At 49.1% G+C, this 27,538-nt stretch overlaps 1 protein-coding gene and 1 long non-coding RNA gene across 21 annotated transcripts in view; one reads left to right on the top strand and one right to left on the bottom strand.

The window, feature by feature from the left end:
- Window positions 1-11: 11 nt before the first annotated feature.
- Window positions 12-14,863, bottom strand: ANKDD1A (ankyrin repeat and death domain containing 1A). 3 transcript variants are annotated; one of them, XR_013956023.1, is made up of 16 exons: window positions 14,754-14,863; window positions 11,478-11,581; window positions 10,718-10,816; window positions 10,046-10,144; window positions 9,452-9,556; window positions 8,681-8,779; window positions 8,135-8,233; window positions 6,887-6,985; window positions 6,284-6,382; window positions 5,940-6,038; window positions 4,871-4,969; window positions 3,650-3,745; window positions 2,038-2,239; window positions 1,278-1,520; window positions 1,066-1,185; window positions 12-975 (listed from the first exon to the last, which is right to left on the bottom strand). XR_013956023.1 is itself a non-coding variant. In XM_080607827.1 (15 exons), the coding sequence occupies exons 1-15, from the start codon at window positions 14,785-14,787 to the stop codon at window positions 914-916; spliced, it is 1,527 nt and encodes a 508-aa protein (XP_080463953.1). In that variant the 5' UTR covers window positions 14,788-14,863; the 3' UTR covers window positions 12-913. The 3 variants fall into 3 exon arrangements, 2 of the variants coding, with proteins under 2 accessions (XP_080463953.1, XP_080463954.1); XM_080607827.1 differs by lacking the exon at window positions 1,066-1,185 and having other exon boundaries at window positions 1,389-1,520; XM_080607828.1 differs by lacking the exons at window positions 1,066-1,185; window positions 14,754-14,863 and adding an exon at window positions 13,910-14,023 and having other exon boundaries at window positions 1,389-1,520.
- Window positions 13,944-27,538, top strand: part of LOC308201089 — a 57,018-nt gene continuing 43,423 nt past the window's right edge. For 13 of the 18 annotated variants that reach the window (XR_013956028.1, XR_013956029.1, XR_013956030.1 and 10 more), the window contains exons 1-2: window positions 14,911-15,045; window positions 15,517-15,585. This is a non-coding gene — a long non-coding RNA (uncharacterized lncRNA). Of the gene's footprint in view, window positions 14,079-14,810; window positions 15,046-15,516; window positions 15,586-16,792; window positions 16,951-27,538 lie in introns of those variants that run through there. The other 5 variants (XR_013956034.1, XR_013956044.1, XR_013956032.1 and 2 more) reach the window with 5 other exon arrangements.

The raw sequence follows: 27,538 nt of genomic DNA, 5'->3' as shown, positions 1-27,538 counted from the left end.
AGACACAATGTGCAAATTTAACATTAGAATTTTGATTTATTGAAATACAGATGATGTTTTTCCCTTGAAACACTAAAAATACAAAAACTTAAAAGACAAATTGGTGTTTATGAAAATTGTATGTCCTTATCATAGGCTGTGTAAAATAATCGATGATAACTTCTTTGAGTTGAAACAGTAAAAGCCACGCTGCGGTGCTGTGGACAAGAGTATCAGCCTTCTGGTAGTCTTAACAAGTTCGCTCTTCTATCTCTCACTCTTAGATGAGTGGAGCTATCTATGTTCTAAGGTAAAGGAGATTTTCAAGTGGTAACCTAGGGATTAAAGAAATCACTCACTTGATTTATAAATATTACAGTGATATACATTAATGTTCTTCTCTTTAAAGATCACAGTCCTTAAGGATCAAATAGTTGCCTTGACTTTTCTGATCCAACTTCCAAGCTAAGAGGAAAGTTTAAAAAAAAAAACCTAAGATACACGTGCTAGACAAAAAAAAAAAAGGCAAAAAAAGGTATGTGAAGAACATTCCCGTAAACAAAAGCTTATAAAATTGACAGTTAAAAATTCATATACAAAAATACACTGCAAACAAGTTACAATCAAATCTTGTAGTATATCCTGATACTCAGTCACATTATGGCAAGTGAGACTTAGCTCTTATTACAGTATCGGAACATAAAGAGCCAATAAAATCTCACTTCTTTTTAAAGAGGCATTTTAGACTGCTACTGTTTGCTGATATCCTTGTGGTTTCAGACCAAGAAGGAAGCAGCAATGACACCAGCTTTTTATGACAAGAAGCCCTTAAGTTACAGCTGCCTTCTGGTAAGTAACAGAGCAAGTGTTTCTCTTGTAGCTCTTAAGACACCCGATGACACATCAGTTCAGGAACCACTAGTACCCTTCAGTTTTACATGGCTGTGCACTTCCGTGGAGAAGCAGAGTCCGCATTTGCTTTTTTCCGAATGCTTTCTGTAAAAGAGGAGAGAACATTCTCAGTTTTAAGGGGTGGGGTATATCTTACACATCTTGTTTATTTATATATATATATAAAAATCTTACATCTTGTTATATCTTGTAACACCATTCAGTGGTGCTGTAGGTTTACTAAAGGATAACGCTTTGATCTGTTTACTGGTTATTCGCTCTGAGTAAGCATCCTGCTGCACCGAAGGCATAAAGCTGTGGAAGGATGTGTTAATTTACCAAAAAAAAAAAAGGGAAGATAAATGATGTATGGAGTGGTAGTAAGGGGGTGGGACAGGGCAGAGTACCTTGGAGCTCATGTGAATGGGGTTCACTGAAGTTTTTTTCTGTATGTTGTAGAACAACAGGATTCAGCTAGTGCTTAGTGTGTACTATTCAAAGGAAGACAAAAGCATTACCAGCCAAATCTCTTCTTCCAATGCCCACAAGACCTTCATACAATCCCTTGATTGGATTTTCTCCTGCTGTGATCACACCGTGAAGCCAGATAAGTAACATCCTGTGGCCATGCTCTCTGTAGCTCTTAGTACCTGGCAAGATGAAGCCACAAATTAAATCCTGCACTTCACAGCCCATAGTTCTAGAGATGATTTCTGAGTTGCTGAGTTTGGGCACCCCTACGCTTTGGATTTTACCATGAAGCTCTGAAGTACATTCTGTCTTAATTCCTGGTTGTGGTCTGATTGGTAGATTAATATTAAACTTGATGGAGCGGGAAATGGATGAATTTGGGCTTGTCAGACAGCCTTTTATGTCAATACAGAATTTCCACCTTCAGAGCATAGTTCCTTGCTTGCATTGTGCAAACTACAGGATTCCCTGTGGTGACCGACAGATCACCAGCAGCGATCTGTTTCCAAAACTCTGAACCTGCTGAAGTATCCATGAAATTCTAAAGGGGATTCTGCTGCTGCCTTGGTTCAGCTCCCTAAAGGAAAAAAGATAACAGCAAGGTGGTTTTCTTCATGTTTTGCTAGTACTGCAGGCTTATGTCCTAGAAACGCTGTCCAAGTGAAGTATGGAAAATATCTGGGTAATGTTTTATACCTGTCCATTGCTGCTCAATGGCTCTAATGTGTGCATCAGTGAATTTCCAGAAATGTGCCAGCTTCTTCCATTCACCAGGTTTGAGGTATTTAGTAGCTAATCTCCACATTACTGAGCGAATGTGCTGTGTTTCCACCCTGTGGTCTTGCTTAAAGGTCAAGTGCTTTGCCACCCAGGAGTCAGAGTCACTGTTCAGGTTGTCCTGCAAAGCCAGAACAGGAGTTTCAGTGTGAGATATTGCAGAATTCTTATCACGGTCTTTTGTGTGAGAAGATTCAACTTGCAGTGTCCTGCTGCTTTTAGGCTGTAATTGAGTTTTCCTGCTGGCAGCGAGGAGATAAACTGCATCTCGTTCTCATGTTAATCTGCAGTAGGTCTGCCTTGTTTCCTTGGCTGACGATCTCAGTGCAGCTGGGACAGCAATGCTCTGTTGTGTTAGCGTTACTGATAATCAGCCCATCGTGCTTCCTGGACTGAGACCTGCACCCTGCACATGCCCTCCTGGTATTAATGAGACCTCCTGTGTACCTGTCATTCTGCTGTCTCCCACATCCTCAGCTCTGCAGGTCGCTGTGAGTTCATTCTGGTGTGAAACATTTCTTCTATTGTCTTTTTCACTCTAATCATGTGTGTTAACAAATCTGTTAATAGCAGCTTTGCTGTGGAAGCCCATTCGAATCACAATTTGCATTTCTACAGTGCCTTTTATCAGGGACTTGTATGCAGAATCATTTAATTAAACTTCCCTGCTCCAACTGGAAGGCAGGCACACGCTCACCTCCTTTACATGCCAGACTGCAGACAGGCTAAATGGCTTTGCCTAGGGCTGTCTGGGAAACCCGTGCAAGGCCCTGATATACAGCATTACTTCTGAGGCTGGGCCTGTGCCACCTTCCTTTCCTTCCCCTCTAGAGTATTGTCCTTCCTGGTATTGGAGGATGCACAAAGTCCTATAAACACAAGGAATGAGGTGTTTGGCTGTGCTTGTGTTGTGCCCTCTGCTCAGACAGTGTTGGACACAGGCTTGGAGTAGGTAGGGTTTCAGTTAGGGGGTTAAGGCAGATGAGCAGCTGCACCCTACATGCCGGAGATGCTGCTGCGCCACACAGGGAAACACAGGAGGAACAGCCCCAGGTGGGGGGAAGTTTGAGAAGGAAGTTGGTTGACTCCAACAAGAAGTGATCACTCAGCTCGCAAGAGATAAGAGGTGAACTGCCTCCCTGCCACTGCTGAAACTCCCAAGGTCACGCTTGGTGACCTCAGACCAAGCATTTCCCTGCTCAGTGCTTCAGTTTCTCCTCCTGGGAAAAAGAAATAATGATGCCACACCCTCTTCTACAGGGCTTTTGGAACAACTGCCAAAGAATCTTTGAAAATCCCTGTTCCCTTCAGCACAGCCTGAGGCTTTGAACAGCAGAGGCTTTTTTGAAAAAATAAGGAAAGTCTTAAATAGCTGCAGTTGACAGGATGAGGGCTTTTGTTTATCTAAAATGAAAGTTGAGGTCAGGCTGTCACAGGATGTCCTTTTGCAGCTGGTAATGTGGAATCTCAGTGGAGAGGACAAGCTACATCTACCCTGTAAACAAAGGAGATGGTGGTATACACTGCTCACCTTTTCCCATTTGTAAAACCGATCGGCTTTGATAATCATGTCTGCCACGTTGATGTGATTGCCTCGGGCAGCGACATCCAAAGATGTTTTTCCTTGCTGCAATTAGAAGGGGAAAGATGAGCTGGAAGAGACCTTGCACACTCAGGAGGTTCAATCTCCATGCCCGCCTGGCAGTCTTTAACAGCAGGCAGCACAGCCCATTGAGCAATGTACCTAGCTGCAACGAAGGACCTCTATTCTCCACCTGCAAACACTGTCTCAGATGTGAGTTAGCTTCAAGCTGCTGTGTGCAGGACACAGTCATTTTCCAGGCTCTGCAGCATCTCCTCTGCTGCCATGGGGGGGCTGTCAGATTGGCAGCAGTGGCTGGGAACGCATCCTGTAACCCACAGGGGGATTGCAGTGTGCTTTTAGGCACCCAGGAACGTGGGATCTTAAAAGGACCAGCGCAGCGCTGCAATCCAAGGCCTTTTATAGCCTTTTGCACAGCAGTTATGCTGACACGTGAAGCTGAAGTGATTTATGCAGCCTCATTAACTTTATAGGATCCACATATGCATGATTAGAAATGGTCTCCTAGGAGAAGCTGATGGGACCGTGAAAATGTAACTACACTCCTTACATGAACACAATTTTGGATGAACTGATGGATATGTATTAATATTTGAGTCTGCATGTGCTTTAACCCAGGTGCAAATGGCAGACACTACGTTAATGTCTGCCCAAGCCCACTTCAACATTTTCCAGGCACATATGGGGCTTTCGGGCTGCACACAGCACGCGTGATTCCTCTAGAGTTCCTTTTTCTTATTTCAGGGACAGAAACCCTGGACACTGGTGCCAGATCTATACTATCCAGATGCTTTTTACCTATTAAAACGTGCACTGTGATCCCTGAGGTATATTATTTATCATTACTCCATAATAGCTTTGATATTATTGTACACAATAGCAAAAGCAGAAGTTGCAGGAACTGGAGCAACTTTGGGAAAAAAGTTTGCTCGTTGCGTGAACTGTTTTCTGTCTTCCTAAGAACCAGTCACCTCCTTACTGGAAAACACATCAAAATAACCTACTCTGTAGTGTTTCAAGACATGGAAATTCCCAGATTTTAACATTATCACTAGCCTTTCTTGAAAATTAGGAAAAACAATGGTAAAGACCATCCCTATTTTCCCTCCATACCCCTGTGGAATCTGTTCAACCCACAGAGACAATTACCTTGTCTGTCAGCTTCAGATTGACTCCTGCAATGAGAATCATCTCGGCAATGTCCTGCCTGCTGTGCTCTGCAGCGATGTGGAGCGAAGTCTGCTGCCTCTGCAGAAGGAGGGTGAAAGGACTAAATTTCAGAGGGGACAAGTGTGAGGCTGGAAGGATAGGACAGAACAACACCAGAAGGAAGCTTTGGAAGAACACAGTCAGCTCTGTCCTCATTCCCCTCCCTCCCTTTTTCAGCTGAGGGCCAAACACACTCCAACGTTGAAGTGGAGCTGGGTTCCTCGGGCTGAGCAGAACTGGTTTGTCCCTGCACTAGCACCAGCACTGAGAGGCCTCTCTGATAACACTTCAGTCTGAAGAAGGAAACTCTTCGGTTCCATAAAGATCCCTGAGGTCACTTACAGGAATGTATTATTTCTTGTTATTTAAACGTTTTCTGTAGGCAGATAGCTTGGCCAAGGGGAAGAAAGGATCTGTGCCAATTCTTTGTTCTGGGGACACAGAGCCTGTTTAATTTGGATGCGTTGTAATCTGTATGCTCTTTGGGATTATTTCATGGAAAAAATTAAAATCAAACACAATATGTGGCAATTTTATGGTGGCATGAAGAGTGAACATCACCACAAAAAAAAAGAATATTAACCAAAACATTACAAACAAGCTACAAATTTGTTAACAAAGCCCCTCATTCACAGAATTATAATCTGGCAAGACAACCAGCTACCTCCAGGGCTTGCTTCCCATTCTCAGTCCCCCAAACATTTTGCGGAGTATCTTTTGGCCTGAAATTTCTCCCATCTGGCTCCAGCAGGGAGGAGAGAGTCTGACTATGCAATGTCTCTGTACACAGGTCCCAGGGACATGGCACAGCCCGTGTGTTGAGCGCTATCAAGCGATGACCTCACTGCAACACTCAGAATCATTTCACAGGCTTCATATTTCCTCAGCTGTGCTCCCAGCTTCTCCCCATTTTAAAGCACTCCTCTTTAATCCTGTCCCCAAGGTGATCAAATCCTCCACAAAATGGATTCACGTTTCAAAGACAAAAGAGGAGGAGCTGCAGGCTTACATTATCTGGAATGTCAAGGTCACACTCCGCACCGATGAAGAGTTTCACCACTGCTGGGAAGTTCTGCAGCACTGCAATGTGGGTCGCTGACGCGTTTTGCTGTGGAAAGAAGACCCCGTGCTTAGGAAGAGCTCACCTCATGGCATCAAAAAGACTGTGCTGTGCCTGCACTGTCCACAGTAAGACAGCTGCACGCCTGGACTCAGGGGGAACTTGGGATATTTCCCCATAAGCACAGACCCCACAGCAGCACCGGTCCTCGCAGAGTTGGTTTGTGCTCTTGTAAAACTCCACAAACTGGCTTTGCCTATTAGTAAGTGATGAGAGCAAGGAGTGGGACTTACATGGTTCACAGCATCTATGTGGGCTCCTGCATCCAAGAGGATCCTGGCTATCTCCACATAGCCGTGCAGCGCTGCATAATGAAGGCAGGTCATTTTCTTCTGAAAGGCATATCAGAAGAGACAGGCATTAGGGCTTCTTCTCAGGAGCTGCAGTTACAGACTATCCAGAGATATCCCTGCTTCCCTCCTGCACCAGCCCCATGCCCCAGAACTGGCAAATTTATGGAGGTCGTCTCCACAGCTCCCTGATCCCAGGGCAGCTTCACCCACCTCCTCATACAAAGCTGTGTGGGTTTTCCTCTGCACTCCCTGCTCTATTTCTGCCAGCTACAATTTTCCTAAGCTAGGAAATTTAGATTTTCCCAAATCTAAGACATTTCTACAAGTGCCCTGTCGTGGTGGCATCAGGAGTGGAAAGGAATCTACAGAGTGGGACGAGCCTCTGGGACCACAAGGCTCTTGCTGGAGATTTAAGTGATTAAAAGCTTGAAGCTAACGCTGCACAAGCTGCTGGCTGCACCCACACGGCTGCACAGGCACTGCAGGTGCTGTGGCCACGCTGGAGAAACCGTCTGGAAAAGGAGTCACCTCCACAGAGCTCACCTGGGTTTGGGCATTGACATCGGCACCTACTTCCAAGAGCAGCTTCACGCAGTCACTGTGCCCACCCTCAGCAGCCAGGTGCAAAGCTGTAAGTCCTTCCTGGAACAAGGCAGGATGAGAGAGGCAAAAAAGGAGTCACAGCTCTTCCGTAGGCAAGGCCAAGATAAAGGAGAAGAACCAGCAAGCCTCTACCCCGTCTTCTGAACCCACAACATGTTAAAATACCAACGCTGAGGTCCGGGGATATCCAACTGACAGTTGGGAAAACAACAGACACAATTATCTGTCACCGACGTGTCAGAGGGCTGCTCTGTCCTTATGCCACTGGAAACAGCTGGCTCATTGCCACAAGACAGACACCATGTTCAACACCTTTTCTTCCCTTCAGCCCATTAACAAATGAAAAATAATTTCACATGGGCACTGAAGACAAACCGTTTTCCCAGAGTATCTCAGAGACGGACAAATGCAGAACTGGAAACCCCTAGCTCTCAGCCACTGCTTCTCCCTTCTGAGGGAGCTCATTTCTTTACAAGAAAACAGAAACCAGCAGAATTCCCACGTGAATTAATCTGGTTTTATTGCTGCTCTTATACAGAGGGCAGCTATTCTGGGGGTGACAAATACTACCAGTTACCAAAGTAGATAGTTTCCTTTTTCTTCCAGATCTTAGTGACAATCAAACATACTTTGCAAGGACTGTAACCAAATAAGACTAAAAAAAAATTGCTGATAAACTTAATTGGGAGTGTGCTGTGGAATAAATACTAGCTTTACTAAGCCAATATTTGCTATCTAAATCATTAACGGTGTTCTAGCCACAGAATTTTTTGAAGCGGATCTATCAAAGAGAGATCTCAAACAGAAGGACCATATGTTCAGCGGCTAAGTCAATACTATAAAGCACACTGAAGTTTAGTTTAAAACACACTCAATAACCATTTAGGCACTTGAATGTACAAGGGTCAGGGAGAAAAACTGAGATAATAGAGTGATAAGGTAGGTCTGCAGGTACAGTACGAAGAAAACGAGATGCTTTAGAATTGGATATTGGTCCAAGAAGGATGTTGCTTTTCACTGATACTCTGCAAGTGTAACCAACATTTACAAACATACATTTTAGATAAAATCAGCTACCTTCTAAACCTCAGTACTGATCATTTAGCCTGGTGACTATGGCAGGAGAGTATTTCTAGAGAGAGAAAGAGCAATATTGATGTGATTTTTAGTTCGTTTAAATTTACTTACTAAATTCTTTTCATCAAGGTCCACCCCGATACCTACAATCTTCTGCAGCACTGAGAGATGTCCATTTTTAGCAGCTAAATGCAATGCTGTATTCTTTTCCTGAAAGCAAACACCACTTCTTACATATATATAAATATATATATTTCATACATAGATGTGTATCACTGGACTGAGTGTTCATACAACACAGTTTTGCACAGAGTGCACCCAGGGTGACTGAAGAGGAGGTTGTCACCAGTAGTAACAGTCTGAAACAGTCCCGTAATAGGAGCAGCAGGGAGGCAAGAAACCCAGCTACCTTAAATCCAAGCATGGCCCACCTGGCTGGCTGTTTATCTGTCTGAAAAGTCCTGGAGAGAAATCCAACATGGACTGAGGAGCAAATGGGGTGCAGGTGGATGGGGAAGAAAAGCCCTGACATACCACAACCAGGTAAAACCCCTGACAACCTGCTTGCACTGGCCTCATTTGGTATCCCATGCCTGACTCTCACATCCTCTGATCCTTGGAATTTATATTTCATTGTGTGTGGTTCTATGCTCATACCTCGTCTTTAGCATTGTGAGAACAACCCTGGTGAATCAGGAACTCCACCACTTCCAGCTGCCCGTACTCTGCAGCCAGGTGAAACGCTGTCTTGTCCATCTTTGAAAAGAAAGAGAGAGAAATACAGTCCAAGCGAGTCCAGAAAGCACAAGATCACATCATCTGCTGCAAGCAATACAATAATGCCTTGGGCAATAACCCCGTTGCTCAGCATGGTTAGTGTTCACAGAGGGGAAAAGTGCTACACTTCAAAAATAATTACCTCTTACTCTGCAGTTAACTTTCATTCTGATTTACTTTAGGCAAACCAAACAAAATAAGCTGAACAGAAATACCCACTGGTGCTAACAACTCCAAGCACTCCTACAAAATACTGGAAAGGAGATCTTTTCAGTGTTAATTTCACATAAACAGAGGATGATTGAAAGTTTACTAATAGCAACCAAGGATGAAAAAAAGATAATTAGTATCTGAGACTCCAGTTACCAAGTGAGTCGGAACCACTGCTGCGGAAAGGCAGATCTTGTGTTGCTTCATTTAGCCCCCAAGCATCAGAATGGGGATCATTCTAGGAACCACGAGGGCCAGGGAGCAGCTAATAGTGCGTGCCAGCTCCTGTGTGTTCCTGCATTGTCTTCAGGAACAGATCAGCCAATGCTGGAACATGCTGGGAGAGGGTTACCCTTGGTTATAAGAAAGGGCAACATTCCTGCTCAGCTCGGCAAAGCAAGATGAGATCTAGTGAAATAAACAAGTGAAGAGCCTTCCCACCTTGTCTGTCTTATCCACATGCACGTCCTCCAGGTCCTCCATGATGAACTCCATCACCCGGACGTGTCCCCTCTGAGCTGCACAGTGCAGGAGGCTCCTGCCGTTCTGGAGAGGAGATAAAGGTCAGTTTGTTTAGCAAGTCAAAGGCTGCAGGACAGGCTCTTCTAACAGCAGCTTCTGGTTAGCAAAGATCCATGTGATGTCTCCCTGCACCTCCAGGGCTAAACTAGTTTGTGCTGCAGACAGTACGTTATGTCTGAATTAATGCTCCTTTTCTCAACCAAGGTTTATTTTAAAATGCATGGACTGCTGATTTCCTAAACATATTTACCGGTTCTCTAACACCTTCCATGGCAGCACTGCGGAAATGTGAGCTGAGGAAGCCTTGTACATCCCTGTAGCTACAATTATTACAACTGTTTCAGGAATAAGTCTAGGCTTGGAGGTGAAGATGACCTCGCCCAAGGTCACCCTACAGGCAGAAGTGCAAATGGCAGCCCCCACAGCAGATGCTGTCACACACGATTACTTTAGCTAATAGGTAAACCTCTCTCTGGCTCTGCATGATGAACCCAGGTACAGGGACTGTCTCACCTTATTGACACAGTTAATCTTTGCCCCAGCATTGACGAGGATATGCAGGACGCGGAGGTGGCCGAACCAGGCAGACAGGAGAAGGGCATTCATTCCAAACTGGGCAGAAGAGAAAAAGAGAAATACTGACAATTAAACTGCAGACCACCGCCATCCTCACCCTGGAGGGAAGCTGCTCATGAAGCTTCCCAAATATCTTTATTTCTCTCTCTTTTTTTAGCCCCCCGTTTCTCCAATTACTATTATTTCTGCCAACGATGGTCTCAGCAGCAGAGACCTGCCTCTTAATTGCCACTTCCTAGTCAATGGTTTCAGGCAAGAGAGAACTTGCAGGCTGTCGTGGTCTTCCTACAAGCCTCACCAACACGACCAGAAGAAGCCAAGCACGCCTGTGCTACACATAAAGCCTCACATTCTCCTTGACTATTTCCCGGTCACTGTGCAGGCAGGGAAAAGGCCAACAGACAACGCACAGAGGCACCCTAAAACCAGGCTCGCTCCAAAAAGTCACTGCACCTTCTCCGCAGGGAGGCCGCAACTTCCCGAGTACCGCGGTGCCTTGTGCCACCCACTCAGGACTAAGGCGCAACCCGTAACCCAGCACCCAGTCCTCAGCACTCCCCCAGCACAGAACACATTTGCAGAACCGGCAAGGGAGGTTCGCCTTCGTACACTGTCTTCGTCATCCACCGGCACGTCGTGGTCCAGGAGCAGTCGCACAGCGTTCACGTTCCCTGCTCCCGCTGCCCAGTGCAGGGCAGTTCGGTCTGTCTGGAAGAGAAGGAAGGAGGGAGGCACGGCTGATGTGTGCACGATGCGTGTGTGTCCACCATCCTCCCTGAAAACCCAACTCTGCCATCCAGGGAGCCAGAATTCCCCGCGCTATACAGGGTTTTCTTTGGTCACAGCCCTCTCTCTTCTGGCTCCGCTATCAGGCAGTGACCTCTGCTAGTCACCTTCTACTCAGAAACTGCAGTTAGGGACTGCAGTGACAGCACAGGAGTGTGAAGTGTCATCGCCCACGGATGGATGGATTGGTGCAAACCCATATTTCCAGGGACCTACTGATCAACACTGGGAGACCTGCACCAGGAACTAATCAGTCCCACAGCCTCAGCATGCAGAGACAGACAAATCGAAGCCAGTCGCTGCAGCCACGTGTATCTGGCACACTGGTTCCAGCGGGAACCATAAATTATTATCCTTCCCCAGTGCTCCCAACTTCCCAGTCTGGCCCAGATGCCAAAGCTCTGAGTTTCAGAGCCTTGTGAAACTGCCCAGTTGCCACAGGCCCTATTTGGCACTGGGAAGTGTATTTTAAAGCTTTGGCTGATTGAGCAGCTAATGAGGAGGGCAGTGTTTTGGAGCTGCAGTTCTGAAATACACCCTCAGCGCTTCCTGCAGCTTGGAGGCGGGAAAACCTAGGACTCACATTGGTTTTGGCTTTGACGTCGACCCCTCTCTTGATGAGCTCCTCCATCCTGGCCGTGTCATTGCGCTTCGCTGCATCGTGGAACTCCTTCTCTGAATGGAGCACTGCAGCAGAGACAGAAGAGCTGGCACTGAAACAGAGCAGGCACGGAGCAGCATGCCCCAACAAACCTCCCCTTCAGCTCACCGGCCCCAGTGGCTTCAAGGAAGGAAGACTTCAGAAATATTCTTCCAGCAAGAAACTCAGCCCTATTAATGCTTGCTGGATTCGTCTTCTCCCACTGTCTCCCCTTCCCTGAGCACCCCTGTGCCACATCAGCGCTCTTCCCCTTCTACCAGTTTCTCTTCTAATTCAGCGTCTCCTTTTTGCACGGATTTGTTCCAGCCCCCAAACCTTTTGATCCTTTAGGGCTGTCATCCGCCAAGGCCCAGAGCTGGTGTGAGGACTCAAGCAGAAGGCACGGACCCTTCCCTTCATCCCTCCATTTACACCCTGCTGCTCTACAAAGACGCCCCTACGTGTGGTCCTGCTGCCTTGCGAGCCGAATCAGCCGAGCAGCACACAACCTCTAGTCTGGCTGTGATCAGTGTTGCATCTCTTAATAGGCTGTGGCAGCTCTTGCACATAATTTACACAAAGGGCAGTATTTGTCCTGCACAGCTAGGCACAATTTAAGGGTGTTTACTCTCCATGCTGGGCCTTGCCTCAGCAATCTTCTCCTTGATCGAACAAACCTTGCTGCCAAGAAATGAGAGCAACGCAATTCTGGGCCTGCTGCGGCCTGACAGGGAGGCTCTCAAGGTTTTTGGCAAGGCTGAAGCCAGTCTTTGTTGGACTCCGTCTCTGCCCTAACGCTTTTGGGGAATTCTTTAGAGAAGGGATTGAGTAGGACCCTCAGCCTGTCACATCCCGCTGGAGAGCTGGCACAGATACTCTGCTCCCTTCTATTCTTCTCCAGATCTCAGGCTGCAGTTTGAGTGCAGCGGGGAATCAATGCAACCTTCATTTGTTTTCTCCCCGGTGAAGAATACATGCATGCGTCAACCAAACCTGTGCAGGTTTTAAGCCAAACGTAAGTCTATACATGACTCTTCAATCACACCCTTTTGTGCTGCCACACACACCTCATCCTCACTTTCAAACCTTGCCTTTATAAGCACTTCTTGATTCATTACAGGATTGTCAACCTCTGTGAGCACAACTGTCCCTTGTCCTTTGCTCTGTAACACAAAAGGAGTCCCTGTCTGTGAAAAGGTCCTCATAGGTGAACAGCTACGAGTACTGCACTGAATACCAAATCCAAATTCACACTGCAAACGCAGAGCATCAGCAAATTTGTTCTGCTTACGCTCAGGCAAAACAAGCCTCAAGCAGCTCTGCTCTCCACAGGTTCCCACAGCCCGATGATTGCAGGAGCAACCAGGCTGCCTGCCCTAACCAAAAACCAACCCCCAGAAGACTCAGCAGATGCGAAGAGCTGGCCTAGGCAGGGACAGTTTTGCTCAGATAGTTCATCTGTATGGATGAAGTCTGTGGATGCTGAAAGGCAAATGATGCCAGGCAGGTTCTCAGCTGTGTAAATACGAGTAATTCCACTTGCTTCACTGCTGATCTAGATAAGGATAAGCCTCTGCCTTAGCATTATCTGATGCATAATCCACTTGTGAACGTCTTCTGTTAATTCTACCTGGCTGCAAACATACAGGTATAACACTCCATTAATACTGAGAAAATGTTATCAACTAGAGACTAACCACAAGCCATAAAAAGCCATCAAAACATTTTATTGTCCCTGTCCCATCACATTCAGGGGATAAACAAGGGACTTTCTGTCTAAATAGCACTACCCCACATCTCTCTGGAGGTCACAGAAAAAAGGCATCCCTACTTTGGACTCCTAGGGTGGCAGAGGTGTAACATCATGCTCCAACTTCGGTTTCTCTTACTTTCAAACAAAAAGCCATCTCCCAAGAGAAACACAAATAACACAACTCTTAATACCAGACAGGATCACTCAGGACCAAGACTCAAGACCTGCCACTTCACTGAAGGCAGTAGCTTTGGACACTGATTTATGTAGCAAAAGCAGAGGATTTTCTGTACAGCATTTTGAGCATATCCTGAGCTGGTCAGGTATGTTAACGGGACTGCATTTCCACACTGCGTGGACACTTCATTTGAGAGAAAACCTGGGAAAATGTGGAGTTTACGCAAATTATTAATACCAATGTCTACACACTACTTCCATGTGCTTATCTCCATCCTGTAGAGTAAACTCTAGGTCTCAGTTAAGCAAATATCACGTCTCTCCAGGTGGCAGAAACATGCTCCTGTATTTTATGAGCCCACAAAACCCCAGCAGACCTGCCAAGAGAAGCCGAACCGTCGCTTGACTTCTTCTTTCATCTACCTGCCACGATGCGGTAACAAACCTTTCATCGCTAAGGGTGTAGAAGCCGAAATTTGTTTGTTTTCAGCGACATATGGGAAACACCTTGACGGTCTGAGCTTCCTCCTTAGCACCCACACTGTGGAAATCAGCCCTGTAAATGTAGGTGCGCTCCTCAACGCGGCATGCACCCACCGATAAGAAACATTTTGGTACGTATTTAGCAGTTTCTCTTACTCTTTTGAGCTTGGATTTTGGGGTAGTTCACATCCTACGGTAATGAATATGAATTCATTTATCCCAAACAACACCGAAAACAGTTTAAATGATCTCTCCTCGGTGCATTGCACCAGTTCACAGGCAGTTCATTATGTAAGAGATTTTAAAAGGCAGCAAAGGGGGAGAGACGAATGCACAGAAACGTGCTAAAACTGCCTGCTGGGCTCCAGCAGAGGCTGCAGGACACACAGACACCCCAGGACAGCCGGTGAACGGAGGTCGAGACACCAAACTGGGAGCACTGGCATTATTTGCAGCACCTGAGGGGGGGGCAAAAGCAATCTCCATCCCTACACATCCACCTAGCTTATTCCCGAAGGGCGCCGCACATTTTATTAATCTTTATATCATTCCCGGGAGGCGGGGGGGGGGGGATATCAGAGGGGAATTCGAGCTGGACTTAAATTTGTTCCTAAAACCATCGCCGGGACGGGGGGCGGCAGGTCCGTGAGGGGCACCCGCAGGGACCCCCGTGAGCCCCCCTCCCACCTCAGCCGGCCCCCCGGAGGGCGGCAGCGGGCCCGGGGAGGCCGGTGTCGCCGCTGCCGCCTCCGATCCCCCCTCCCCTCACGGCGCTGCCGCCTCCGCCCCGCCGGGGCCCCACTCACGGGTGTCGGCCTCGGAGGCCACCTCATCCCCCATGCCGCGGCCCCGCGGCCCCCTCGCCGCCCTCTACCGCCGCCGCCGCCGCCTCCCGGGCGGGCCGAGTGCCGGGGCCCCGCCGCCTGACGGGCGGGCCGAGTGCCGAGGCCACGCCGCCGCGAAGCGCCCGTTTCAAGCGGCGTTTAAAGGAAAATAAAATGTAAGAAAGGCTCTTCTCCACGCGCACCGAAAAGCGGAGTGGCCGGCCGGCCGGTAACGATTCGCTTCGTCGTGACTGGGAGAGGAAGGGGGCCTTGGGTCAGCAGGCAGCGTTTCTTAAATCCTTGCTTTTTATTTATTTGTATTTATTTATTTTTATTTGAAATAGGAAGTTTTGGGATGACTCCAAGGGGCGAATCCTGCTACCGACGTTTCAGTCGGGGTGCTGCACGATCGCTCCTTCAGCCGGTGCCGCCCGTTACCTCAGGGTGGTTCAGTTCAGCGCCTTCACTTTGAGGCTGCGGGTGGTTAAATTCTGTTTCCAAGCCAATATGGGAGGAGAGGGGTTTGTCTTCTGTGGGAAATGTGGGGTGGGTTGCTTTATTTTTCCTGAAAACAAGGTTCAGGGTTTGGCACTTTCTGGGGGCTCTCACCACACGGCCAAGGCTCAGCAGCAGGTGCAGAAGGGGGTAAAAGTGCTCTTCACCCAGGGTTTAGTTAACGTTCTTCTGTTTCAGCATCTGGGTCTGGTTCTGTCTTTGATTTTGTTTTCCATTTTGATAATTCTAGGAGGAAGCAAGCGGGCACTGGTTGAGCTGAGGCTGGGAAAGGATCAGATCTGTCCTGGGGAGGTCTGAGGTAAGTGGAGAAAACAGGGCCCAAAGCAGCCGGTTTGTGGGTGGGTACCAAGAAATCACAAAGCTGGGTGCTTGTCCTGTCAGTGACGTACCACCACCATGCAAAATGGTGGAGAGATGCTGCTGCCTTTTCACAAGTACCAGGCAGTGACTATTCTGGCAGCAAATCTCACCTGAAGCTACGTGGGAGCTGCTCTTTCTGCCACAACCATTTCAATTTAGCCTGTATAAGGTCTCTGAAGTGGGTCCGACCCTCACAGCTTTCTTGCCATAGCTAATTTTTGGGTAAATGTGGCACACGAGTGTTCTCTGGGATGTGTCTGAGCAGCTGGTGGCTGTTCCTCAGGAGCGAGATGCTCGCTGTTTGAGGTCTATATCAGTGGTGAGATACAGCTGCTACTGAAGCAAGGTCCTAGTTGTCAGTTTACATAAAGCAGACATTTCTAAGCACGACTGCACTGCAGGAACTGCCTCTGGTGGCAGCCTCTGACCTGTCCTGGAAACCCGCTGGTAGACTCAAAGGGTTCAGAGCTTGCCCAGTTCAGTGTGCTTTACCCAGACCTTGTCAAATCACCTCTTATGTCTTCTGCCCTGCAAAAGGTGTCCCAGATTCCTTCCCTGCCTTCCTCTCACCCCCCATTTCCAACAACTTAGCACTGAAAAAAGTTAAAATCACCTAGCTGAGGGCTGCATGTTGGAGCTTTCACCCTGTCATCTGCTGGCAATGTCTGCTAAATCCTGCCTGCTGGCCCTGCCTGCCCAGAGGTACAAGGAGCGTGGGTAGATGCTGTGACGTACACTGACACTCTGTATTTACTTAAATGACATCTCTTTACAATTTCTAAGCTTTCCTGTGTTTGCAGTCTGTCTTGCCTTTAATATGGGGTGACACCTTGAGTGACATGTTGGCTTGACTGAGGAAACGGTGCTGCTTGTTGGCCTTCAAATCCATGGGAACGTGGTGTGGAGAGATAGGAATAACCTGTCCTGTGAACCCAGAATGGGCATGACTGGGAAGCACGGGCTTAGATCTTGGTAGGCAGGACTTTGGTTTCTCCTGTGTATAGCTCTCCAGTGGCCAAGACAGTAAAGGGGAGTAGAGTGCATGAAGGGGGGTTTCTCTGCAGCTGGTCACAGGGGCCCATCTGAGGATAGAAGTGATCTTGCAAGGACCCTTCTCACGCTGCTACTCTGATTTCTCTGCTTAGTCCCTGCAGCACCAGGTTTGTATTCCCTCCCTGTACCATGCCAACCGGTCAGCCTGTCAGACTTCACCCTTGTCCTGGGCTCCTCATCCTTCCTCAGGAGGAATCCCCGAGGAGTCATCTCCCCGTTCTCTGCAGCCCTGCCTGACCGCCGTTTTTGGGTGAGAGCACACAAATCACAGCGACCACACGAGGGTGCCAGTGCCGTTTACCTACCGCGATTTGCTGGGAGCAATGAACTCCAGGCTGTAGCTGGGGCTGCTCCCTGGTTCGGGGACACCTGTCCTTGGGGGACACCACTGTCCTGGGGACCCTTCTGCTGCAAGAGAGGGAGCGTGGAGAGATGCGGTGAGGCAGGCCCAAAGCCAAATCAGTGTCCAGGGGGACGCAGAAATGTAGAGATCTCTGCTAATAGAGAAAAATCCTTCTGTGGGCACAGCTACGCCCTGTTCAGGGGCACCAGAACCAACTTCAGTGCTGGGCTGAGCCATCGGTTTCCATCTCATCGGAGGCGCGCTGCCGAGGGCTGTGCAGCCAAGCGCTGCACTGATGCAGCTGTTTTGCTGCAAGGCCCATTGGCAGCGGTTGCAGCTGAGAAACGGAGAGCGCAGCCTGCCTCTCGCCCCAGTGGACCCTGAGCTCTTGAACAATCACAGATTGTGTGGGGGGGTCTGTGATTAGCTGCTGGTCTTAGAGCTTTGGATTCGTGTTTTGTTTTCCTTTTGTTCAAATTGAATTAAAAAAAACCAAAACGCTCTCTGGCAGGAAAAGCAAACATAAGGGCTGTCTGGGTACAGGGGAAGCCCTTCTGGTAGAGCATCCTCCCCTAGGAGAAGGAAAAGCTGGCTTTGATCCTTGCCTCTGCCTGAGGGGAGATGGAAACCTTGGTCTCTGCAGGACCCCAGAGAGTACTGTAAACAGCAGGCTGCAAGCATGACTGGTGCAGAGAGTTTTCCTTGCCCTTTCCTGTTATTTTAAATAATTAATGATTTGATGGAGCAGGGAGTGCAGAAGGCAGGTGTCCTGTCTCCCTCGAGAGGAGGCTGTGCACCCGGCTAGACGGACGCTTGCTCTCTCGTGATGAATATTTAAGTGTCTCAGACAAATTGGAGTGGCGCCAGCGGGAATGACTGAGAAGGGCTGAGCCTTCCCCACCGGGTACCCTAGTGCCTGAGGGCTGGGGAAACAGCTCTGAAAAGGGCAGGCAATAATCCCTGCTGGTATATACGTACCGTGCCTGGCCCAGCGACATCCCAGCCCTGGGTGGCACCTCTGGCTCTTGCCACTCTTCCCTTACTCTGGAAGAGACCCGTGGATGGAAAGCTGTCCAGATTTAACCTGCCACTGTTAGCGTCGTTGCCTGCACCTCTTCCAGAGCTTGAATCAGCTGGGATTGATCACCTATGGCTTTTCTGCTGCTTAATGCTCATCTCAGAAGAGAAGTAGCACAGATGTACTGGAAGTTTGCACCTGTGGGCTTGGGTGTTTCCAGCGGGCAGAAAAAAAAGCAATGTAGGCAGTTCCTTCCATCCTTCCCAAATAGGTTTGTGTTCAGGTGTGGAAGGGATGAAGGCTTTCTGCTGACACTAAGTGCAGAATGTTGCAAGGATTTATTAACGATCCTAAGCACTTGCCTAGCGATCCATTTATTAGCTAACAGACCTAAAAGAGCATTTGGATTTTCCCACTAGCATTGTACCATAACAGATGACGGGGGCAGGTGATAATTTGAGCTCTTTTTGCAGTATATTCCTGATACTGACCCTGTCTTCAGAACGGTGTTTGACTTTATTTCACGTGAAGAATAATTCTAGCTAAGCTGGCTTTGTGCTCTTTCTTGCTTAGAAGTGAAGCTCTCTGACATAGCGTTTTGTGCCCAATTTTTATGTGTTAGTTCAGGGTAATCATTATTTTCAATCTCCAGCTTTCAGAAATCATGAGTCAGGCCATTTAAATCCATGCCATTTTAAAACGCGCCTCTGTTTGCCCTCTGGTTCAGTTGTATACACAGTGATTTGAAAGTCAGTCAGATCTGCAGCTAACCCTGTAACACAGCCCACAAACCAGCACGTGTTTACGCAGAAACAGTTGCTTACCAAAAGGTTTAGCAGATCGGACTTGAATTTATTTCCTGTGGAAGCAAAACTGGAAGGTGACTCCTCCTGCCTGCAGCTGATTGCAGTCCGCGAAGCCGAGCCTCTGCTTCCCCGGAGCTGCCCACAGTGGGGGAGCCCGGCTCAGGGAGCAGCCTCCAGCCCCGGAGGGTTGGCTTTTCTGGCATATGCTGCCACGGTCAGGAAATTAAATGCTGTGTGGGAGAGGGGCCGACCACGTTCTTCTTCCTGTGTTAATGGGCTGTCGGTACACGACTGGGTGTCAAACAGCACAAGGTGCTGGGATAGCTCTGTGTGGAAGCACCCAAATCAGTTCCTTTGGGCCCTGTGGTGTGTGGCTGCCAGTGATGCCATGGGGCACTGTATGTTTGTGCTACGTTACGTCCTCCCTGTGGGCATGAGAGAAACTAAATGTACTGACTCTGTGTCCTGGTTTTCAAACCGCACCTTCAGCTATGTCCCATCAGCATGGAATGCACGTTAGGGCTCTGCATGCATGTCTTCATGTGTGGCTCCATCTGATTTGTTATTTGTCTGGGCCGGGCTTTTAGTTGTCCTGTAGGCTCGGTTATTTTTGGTGCTTTCTTTGATAACTCTGGTGCTGGGACATGCTGCAAAGCCAAAAATCCTCTGGGGACATCCCAGCAATGCACACAAACAAACACCAGCCCTGTAGCTTCCAACAGGCAGACATACGAAGCTTTCAGAAACACTGGAAACCTGACGGGACTCCGCAGAGCCACTCTGGAAGCCTGAGAAAGGATCCATCGCTTTCCTCAAAGGCTGTATTCACCTCCTTGCAGGGCTTCCAAGAAGGAGCAGCTTGTTAGAGGGACCTGTGGAGCTTGAAACCTTTGCCAGTAATAATTCAGGCTCAATTCTGAAATCAAATATTTAGTTAAACAGAGACTGTCTGATGACTGGATTAAACACAGACGGCCTCTGAGTGAGCTTAGCACTTCATTTTTTTTTTTTGTCAGTGTCCATTTCACAAGCCTGTAATTCCATTTTTCCTGTCTTCCCAGACTCTGCTTATCCTGCGTAGCCTCTCAGACGATGTAGAAGGAGGTATTTCAGCAGAGCTGTTGCTCCTGGCTCGGGAAGCTGTATCACAAAGCAATCTTCTCTGTCTTCAGGCTCAGGGAGAATCCAGTGTTACGGGATCGGGATGAAATCACATGCTAGAGAAACGCAAGGGCTTGTGTTTGGTTGGTTTTGAGGAAAAGTCTCGAGGAGCCCAGGGAATGTCAGAGAGAGCAGGTGAGCAAGTCTTGCCTGGCAAGGCGCCGTGTGGGGTTGACACAGATGGTTCAATGCACACTAACAGCGCCTGGAAGTTGCAGTTGGTGATTTGAACTTTCCTGTCCCGTCAGTGCCATTTTCCAAAGCTCTTAGGCCTTTAAATCCCTTGCAAAGATAAATGGGCTTAAGCTTCTATGGAGCTCTGAAAGTGCAGCTTACACTCAATTAACACTGTCGCCGGGGTTGTTCCTGGTGGCCGGGTCGCTCCCCTTATCTCTGCCCTTCACTGACACCGCTTCACTGCAGCTTCTAACTCAGTTCCTTCTCCTTGCACTGGTGGAGAGCTGAGCTCACACCCGTCCTGTGGGAATGCGTGAGAAGCAAAAAAATCTGCTCAGGGGATACTTATACCTGAGTGACATCTTAGGAAAAGTACTACAGGGAGGGGAGACGCGTTACTTCTGTGATGCTTTGCAGTGAGGAGGGCTGGAAAAGCTCATTGTGCTCAAATTCCCTTCAGCCTGAGAGTCTGAGATTTGAACAGCAGCCAGGAGATTTCTGGTGGGACAACCTCTATCTCGCAGCGATTATCAGGTCCCGGCGGTCATCCCGGCTCTGCTTTGAACCGTTCTCCTCGCTAGCTGAGGTCAGCCTGGACTTTCAAGGCCAGGAATATTGGACTGATATTCTCTTAAAACATCTACTGTGCGGAGGGAAGTGCACAGGGAAGGATCAAAAGGGCAGAAACATTCCTCCCTGACGGTGGGAGCAGATGCCCTGTGATGCAGGCGGTGTCCTGTCCCTACCAGGTCTGCATCCCGTGGTTAAACTGAGCGAGTGTTGGTTATGGGGGGTGGGGGTGGCTGCGTCCTATAAACCCTGACGGACTCTGCTTCCTAATCCCCTCACTGACGTGCCTGCAGGCAATGTTTTTATTCTCACTTTCTGCATGTGTAAAAGAGGGTGGGTCCTCTGCTTCCTGGGCCTCTGAGGACTGCCTGGCTCCTAAAGGCAATCCTGTCCCTGCTGTTATCGGGAAAAGAGCGCAGCTGAAACGCAGGATTTTGTAACCAGTAAACCTCACGTGCCAAAACCTCCTGCCAGAGGCACAGCCCTGAGCTTCTCCAATGTCATCCTGTAAGGCTCGATGCAAAATTTTTAAGCAACACAAAAAAAAAATCTTACGTTTGAGCATTTAATAAAAGGTCGATAGAGCTGCGATGCCATCGGTGCCTTCGCTTCTGACTCCATGGTAAGGCACGGAGCGCAGCAGGAGCCGGGAGCACGCTGCCAGGAGGCAGCAGCGCAGCTTTGGAAGTGTTTTTCTGTCTCTCAGCGATTTTCTTCCAGAGCCCACAACATCTGTCTCTGTCCCCAGCCGCGTGCGAGTGCCCCGAAAGTTTGTTCCAGGCCTAATGAGTAATTTCATGGTCTTGGAGGCGGAGGCGAGGGGAGGGGGGGCTGGGACGGCAGCTGGAGTCGTGCGCTTTGCAGGGAGCTCTGCAGATGTCAAATCGCCGACGGATGGCTTTTATTTTATCGCAGCCCACCAGGCTTCCCTTTAAAGTCTGCTGCTGGAGTTCCTGGCGATCAGTGCAGAAACAGCTCCGACGCGGGCTGCTGCGTTCCAGGGGCTTCCTCGCTTCTGGGCACGAGCAGCGTGGAAAATAATGTCATCAGCGGGGGGGAGGTGGGGGAGCTCAGCTGGGCGTCAGCTCCGCTCCGCTCGCGGAGGGAGCACGCTCGAGTGCAGAGCGCTTGGCCTGCCCTGCTCCTGTTTTCAGCGCGACGGGCTGGCAGAAGGGAGGGATGAGAGAACAAACGACCCCGGGCAGATGTGAGATCGGATTGCTCGAGCGGCTAGAGGGTGCGCGCGGCGCGCGAGCACGTACAGAACGAGCTGGCGCCGATTGCGGCCGGTCTCAGCAGGCCTTTAAAAAGCACAAAGCCCAGCTTTCTCCCTGAGAAGGGACAGAGTTATCTGCAGAGAGCGATAATCTGCGCACAGCACAGGAAGCAGAAGGCAGATGTTGTCATATGTTTGTCGCGTGTTTCCACCACAGGGTCTTCCTCTGGGACAGGCCTGCAGATCTCGGGCCCTGGAGCAGGATTCGCGCAGCTCCGCGGACTCCCCGCGCTGTGTTTATCCAGCGCATAAGGACGCGCACGGCTCTTCCTCCACCTGCCCACGTTCCTCTCGTCTGGAGAGGAAGTTTACATTCGCTCCCTGTGACTCAGAAATAGAGCCTGATTCATTCTCATGGTATTACAGAAAGGGAAAGCCAAATGGCAACCAGTCTGTGCCTGTAGACACCTGTACCTCTCCAGCTTTCTGCTGTTTATCTCTGGATGAGTTTCTGTCGGCACTAGCACGCTTCCCCTGTCGAAGCTTCTCTTTGCAGGGAAGGACTGATCAGAAAGCGAAGTTTTCTACCCCTACAGCTAAGAGGAAGAGTGCTGGTTCTCCGTGGCCGCTTGCAGAGTTCCTGAAACGGGGCTAGTTCACGTTGACACTTCACGGGGCAGCAGTGGGCTGTCACCAGAAGGAGCAAGCACCAGACAGGTCCGGGAACGGCTGCAGAGGTACCGCAGCTCCTGAGCTGAGCGCTGTGCCCGCGGGGAGCTGCAGCTGCTCTGCCTCTTACAGGTGCTCAGCACTAGCAGGTCCCACTTCCAGTGACGGCGGCTGTTGAGGACCAGCTATTTGGGAAGTCCTCTCGCCAGCAACCTGGGCTTCTGCCCCATGCCTTGGCTCCCTGCTGTGATACAAGGACAGCAGCTGCTTGTCGTCCTTGTAGGCTGCTAGTCCTCAGAGGAAGGGGTGGTGATTTACTTTCTGCTCCCTGCTCCGTTCGTGGCACGATGGGTGGGTTATTTTGCGCTAGAGAGACTGCGTGAGCATTAGTCAGATTTTAAAATCTCAGATTTTTAAAGTCAGGTTTTAAAAATCTCACCCAAGGTGTGCACAGAGAGGCTTTGGTTGTGAGGTGGGAACCTGTGACTGGCACTACGGCCGGGCCAAAACCCGCCTTTCCCATACCATTCCTTCCAAAACCCACAGTGCAGCCCTTCTGTGCTGCCCAAGAGAACACGGAGCAGGACTCCAGGTGGGTGGGCTGTGAGGAGGGCAAGGAAGGCTCTCAGGCCTGGAGCAGCAGTCGTGTTAGAGGTAAGGCGGTTTCCTCTGGGCTGCGGGAAGCTGAGGTTCGAGCCACCGCTCTGAGCAAGGCAGAAGAAGGTTTTGGCCCCAAACCTGGCTCTCCCTTAGCGGCAGCCTGCTGCTGGCGGAGAGGCCACGCTAGGGTTCTGCTCTCTCATCGTGTGCCTTGACCCCCCGGAAGAGCTTTGTTCAGAAGTGTTCCACGGGCTCTCAGATTAGAAGCTGGCGTTTCGGTTATTTTCTGGTGGAAAAAAATATTTAATTGGAAAAATTCCTGTGTGCCTCTGGTATGCTTTCAGCTGGCAGCCTGCCTGCCCCTCTGAAAATATTTCAGATTTTGAGCGCGAGCACTTTGTGCGAGGCTGGTTTCTTTGCTTGCAACCCTAGCTGAGGTATCCCTTTTCCCTGAGCAGACGGCAGGAGCTGGCTTCTTGTTACGTGGCAGTGGAGTGACCTTCTGGGGCTGCCCTTCACGGGAGAGGACGGCTGAGACAGGCCAGAGATCCTGTAGCGTTTGGAGCAGTAGCCACTGCCCTGCTGCTCCTAGCAGTCTGCTGTAATAATTGCCACCGCCCCCAGCTCTGGCAGACGTGTTTGCAAAAAGCTCTGCGGGCAGTGGAAGCAAGCTGGTTTCATCATGACAATGTAGTTACCCTTTTAAGGGAAAATTCCCTCCGGGAGCCAGCCCTCAATTACCTCCTGCTCGAGCGCCTTCTTGCTGGGGATGTCTTGTAACCCGGCTGAGTTACAGCCACAGCGCTCTGCAGTCGAGCACCTCGCTGCTCCGGAAAAAAAAATGTAATTAAACTCTGCTGGCTTCTGTTTTTTGCTAGTGATTGCTGAGTCTGGAAACTGCAGACAAAACCCGAAGGGCTGGATCCCCTCATCGGTGCAGAAAGGGTCTGTGGACGTTGCATCCCCAGACCTGGATGCTGTTCCTGCAGCATTAATGGGGCAGAAGCGGTATTCATCCCCAAACAAGTTTGTTGCAAGATTTGGGAGCCCGGGGTAGTACGAGTTTAGCAGACACACGAGTGTCTACCAAACGCCAGGGAACTGGGGTAGGCAGTGGCTGCATTTCAATTTGCCGTTATTCACCGTGCCGAATGGGAGGGGTCCTCCAGGGGTCCTGATTCGGAGGCCTAAAAAATTCCTTCCATTCCGCGGCCGTGCCCCGCAGCCCGTGGGGCGGTGGCTGCCCGCGGCGGGGCGGCCGCGGAGGTTGCCCTCTGCCCCTGACCGCAAAGGGCTGAGCGGGAGCGCGCGGCGCTCTGGAGAACAGCCCGTGCTCTCTCTGTTCTACAGGGGTGGTGGCTTTGGCTGCGAGCCCCCCCATTTACATCCCTCGTGTTCAGCACTGAAAATGGTTTAATTCCAAACGGGCTGTTTACCAGAAGAACGCGACGCTCTTGAATGCAAACGTGTCAGAAGGGTGAGACCAGGCTCCTAAAGAAATTCTGGGGACTGCTTCTTTTGACGTCTGTAAATTTACTGTGTTTGTCCTAGAAAATGGCGCTTTCTCTCCGGGCAATAGCAGACCCGTTAAAAACATCAGCCCCGTACCTGTGCGGCTGCTGCTGCCTTGAGCCAAAACAAACGGACCGCAGCCCACGGTGTGACTGCACCACCTGAGAATGAAACGCTGGTCCTTGGAGGGAAGAGTCGCAGAGGAGACAGGACGGATCCCAGTGCCCTGTTTGGAGGACCGAAATGCACAGGAATCCTGTTCTGCCTGTCTAGATCCAGACTGAGAGAGCTTCGCCATCTTCTGAGCTTTACCAGGGGTTTCAATTCTCTTCCCCCATTAAGATCAAGGCAGAAAAGAAAACTTTTGGAAAACTTACATAAGTAGACAGGAAGTAATTACATGAGCTCCATCAAAACACGCAATATCTGTTTCAGCCTTTTAAAAACTCTTCGAGAAAAGTATCTAAAAATTAGCTGAGGTGTTGAAATTGTGTTTTCATGCTGCAGAGCAAAATTGTCCGCTTTCGAACAGTCAGCTTTTCAAAACCTTTTTGTACATTTTTTAAACTGGGACACTTTTCTGAATACCCAGTCCTCTGTTAACAGCTTTGGGTTGCTGCTTTAACCTGAAAAGGTTTTGCCAGAAAATTTCTTGCCTGCGATTCCCTGATTGCACAGTTGGAGGTAGGTGGTTTTGAACCCACATGGACAGAAAGGCAGAAGCGTGGCGAAGCTGAGAGCACTGTCATTCAAATACACGACTATTGTTTGCACTGACAGCCCTGCAGAAGTTCATTAGCTCTTGGCAGTTGCAAACGAGCGGAATTTATTTGCCTGGCTCAGGAAATTCAACCCGTGCTGTTGAAAATTCAGCATTTCCAGGAGAAAGCTGATGGAAGGCCTGGTGGCTTGGACGGGCAGGCTGATCACACGCGCGGGACCGGCGCTGGAGGACGTAGGTTTGGATCAGGACCTGCTGCGATCTCCCTTGTGACATCTGGCCATGTTCTTTCTTTGAGCTCCATTTCCCCTTCACCGCTGTTCCTTGCAAATCCACGCAGTCCGTTAGGCACCGGGCAGCGCTGTGCTGTCATGGTGATGAGGTCTAAACAAACGCAGAGCATTTTGCCAGCATTTCAAAACTGAAATTCTTGTTGCGAATGAAATAGCAGAGGAACTCGGAGTTTTGTTTGCTCGGTTCTTCACCCTGAGACTCTGAGTCATGCTGGCTTGCATGTCCGCTGGACTTCTGGAGATCTTCTGGTGTTTTGTCAACTGCAGTGACAGATACCTCAGTGTGCAGTGACAATTCACATATAAAACCGATTAGCGTTAAGAAGCATTTCTTTCTCTGCAAGGTGGGTTTCATTGGAAAGCAAAAATATTTTTCCTCCAAAACTATTTGAGTTTTTTGTGGGTGTGAGGGGAAAATACGAATATCGTTTAAAATTTTACTGAGCATCTGAAAACCATTTAGACACCAAGAGGGAATTAAGTAAGGGGTAAAGGGAAGCCAGTAACAAACTCAAATTTTTCCTAATTTCTGAGTAGTTCTGAGGGGAAGGAGGGTCTGGATCTGTTTACGATGCATACATGCCACATCCTTACCTGTGCGTTAGGGCGAGTACTGAGCACTGCCTTCCCACTGCCTGCCCTCTTCCTACCTCTGACCTCTTCCCTTGCAGTCTGCTCCAGGTGGCTTTCTCTTTTAGGCCAGAACATCTCCAAAACAATTCAGCTTCTTATTTCTCGTTAAAATGACCGGTATGGTAGATTTTACAGCTATCTGTAGTACTTGCACGGTATGTCTTGTCCATCTATGGGCTAGGAATAATAGTTCTTTAACTACTAATCGACCAAAGAAGCAAGATTTGGGGTTCTGTTCCTGATCCTTCAAAGGATTAGAAAAGTCATCAGAGGACAAGTTGTCAGCATGGGCTTTTGGGGGTTTGTTTTTTTGTTTTTTTTGGTTTTTTTAAGAGGATTTTGGCTGGTAGCATTGTTCGGGTCGTCTAATGTTTGCTGCAGAATGTCAGTACCACCCTAATTAAAGATGAAAGTGTCCACCACAGGAAAATGGGTTTGGAGTCCAGCACTTCAATGCTGTGTGTCTTTCCCTTCGTTCTGGAGGGTGAGAAGCTCCACTGTCTCTCCTGGTCGCACAACAAGGCTGAAGTCATTCGTGCCCACAAAACACCGTAAGGCCTTCACACTGGAAGATGCTATACAAGAATTGCCAATAACGTTTAGTCAAAAAAAGAGAAAAAAATGGAGCTGGTTATGTCTTTGTTTCCCAGCATTTCAATTCCATTCATTTATTTTGAGCAAATCATTTTAAAATTCATTTCCTGACTTTGAAAAATGCCTACGTTGTAGAGCACAAACTTATCCCTATGGGGATGAGTAAACTGTCCCATGGATCCAGTGGGGGCGAGGAGTAAGGAGGTTTTCCTGGCAGAGACACATCCAAAACTTATGGAGAGCTTCTGTCAGAGTGCTGAGCTTTCCAGGAAGGAGCTGTTGTGGCAGAGAAGGGGGCATGAGATGGGAAAGGGGAGAGAAGAGAGCTGAAGCCTGGAGAAGAAGAGGACGGGAGAGGAAAACTGGGGAGAGCAAGGCGGTGTGAGCTGGGACTTGCAGAGTGCCGCGCTGTTTGTCATCCCGCTGCTCCAGGCGTTCATCACGATCCCCAGGGAGAGGGCAAACAAGGTTAAAGGACCGAGCAGCCCGTGGGGGTTATTAGCCGCTACGCCTGCTTGCTGAGGC

This window comes from Anser brachyrhynchus (genome assembly GCF_964034855.1).
Source record: "Anser brachyrhynchus genome assembly, chromosome: 11".
In the NCBI taxonomy this organism is placed as follows: domain Eukaryota; kingdom Metazoa; phylum Chordata; class Aves; order Anseriformes; family Anatidae; genus Anser; species Anser brachyrhynchus.
This window is presented reverse-complemented; position numbering and strand designations above follow the sequence as displayed.

Bases quoted from the DNA above. Each gene is read 5' to 3' on its own strand.
- ANKDD1A (XM_080607827.1), bottom strand. From the start codon at position 14,787: ATGGGGGATGAGGTGGCCTCCGAGGCCGACACCC. The intron at 8,234-8,680 runs GTATGAGCATAG...GTTTGCTTTCAG, and splicing joins CTCACAATGCTAAAGACGAG to GAAAAGAATACAGCATTGCA. The intron at 6,383-6,886 runs GTGAGCTCTGTG...TATGCCTTTCAG, and splicing joins ATGTCAATGCCCAAACCCAG to AAGAAAATGACCTGCCTTCA.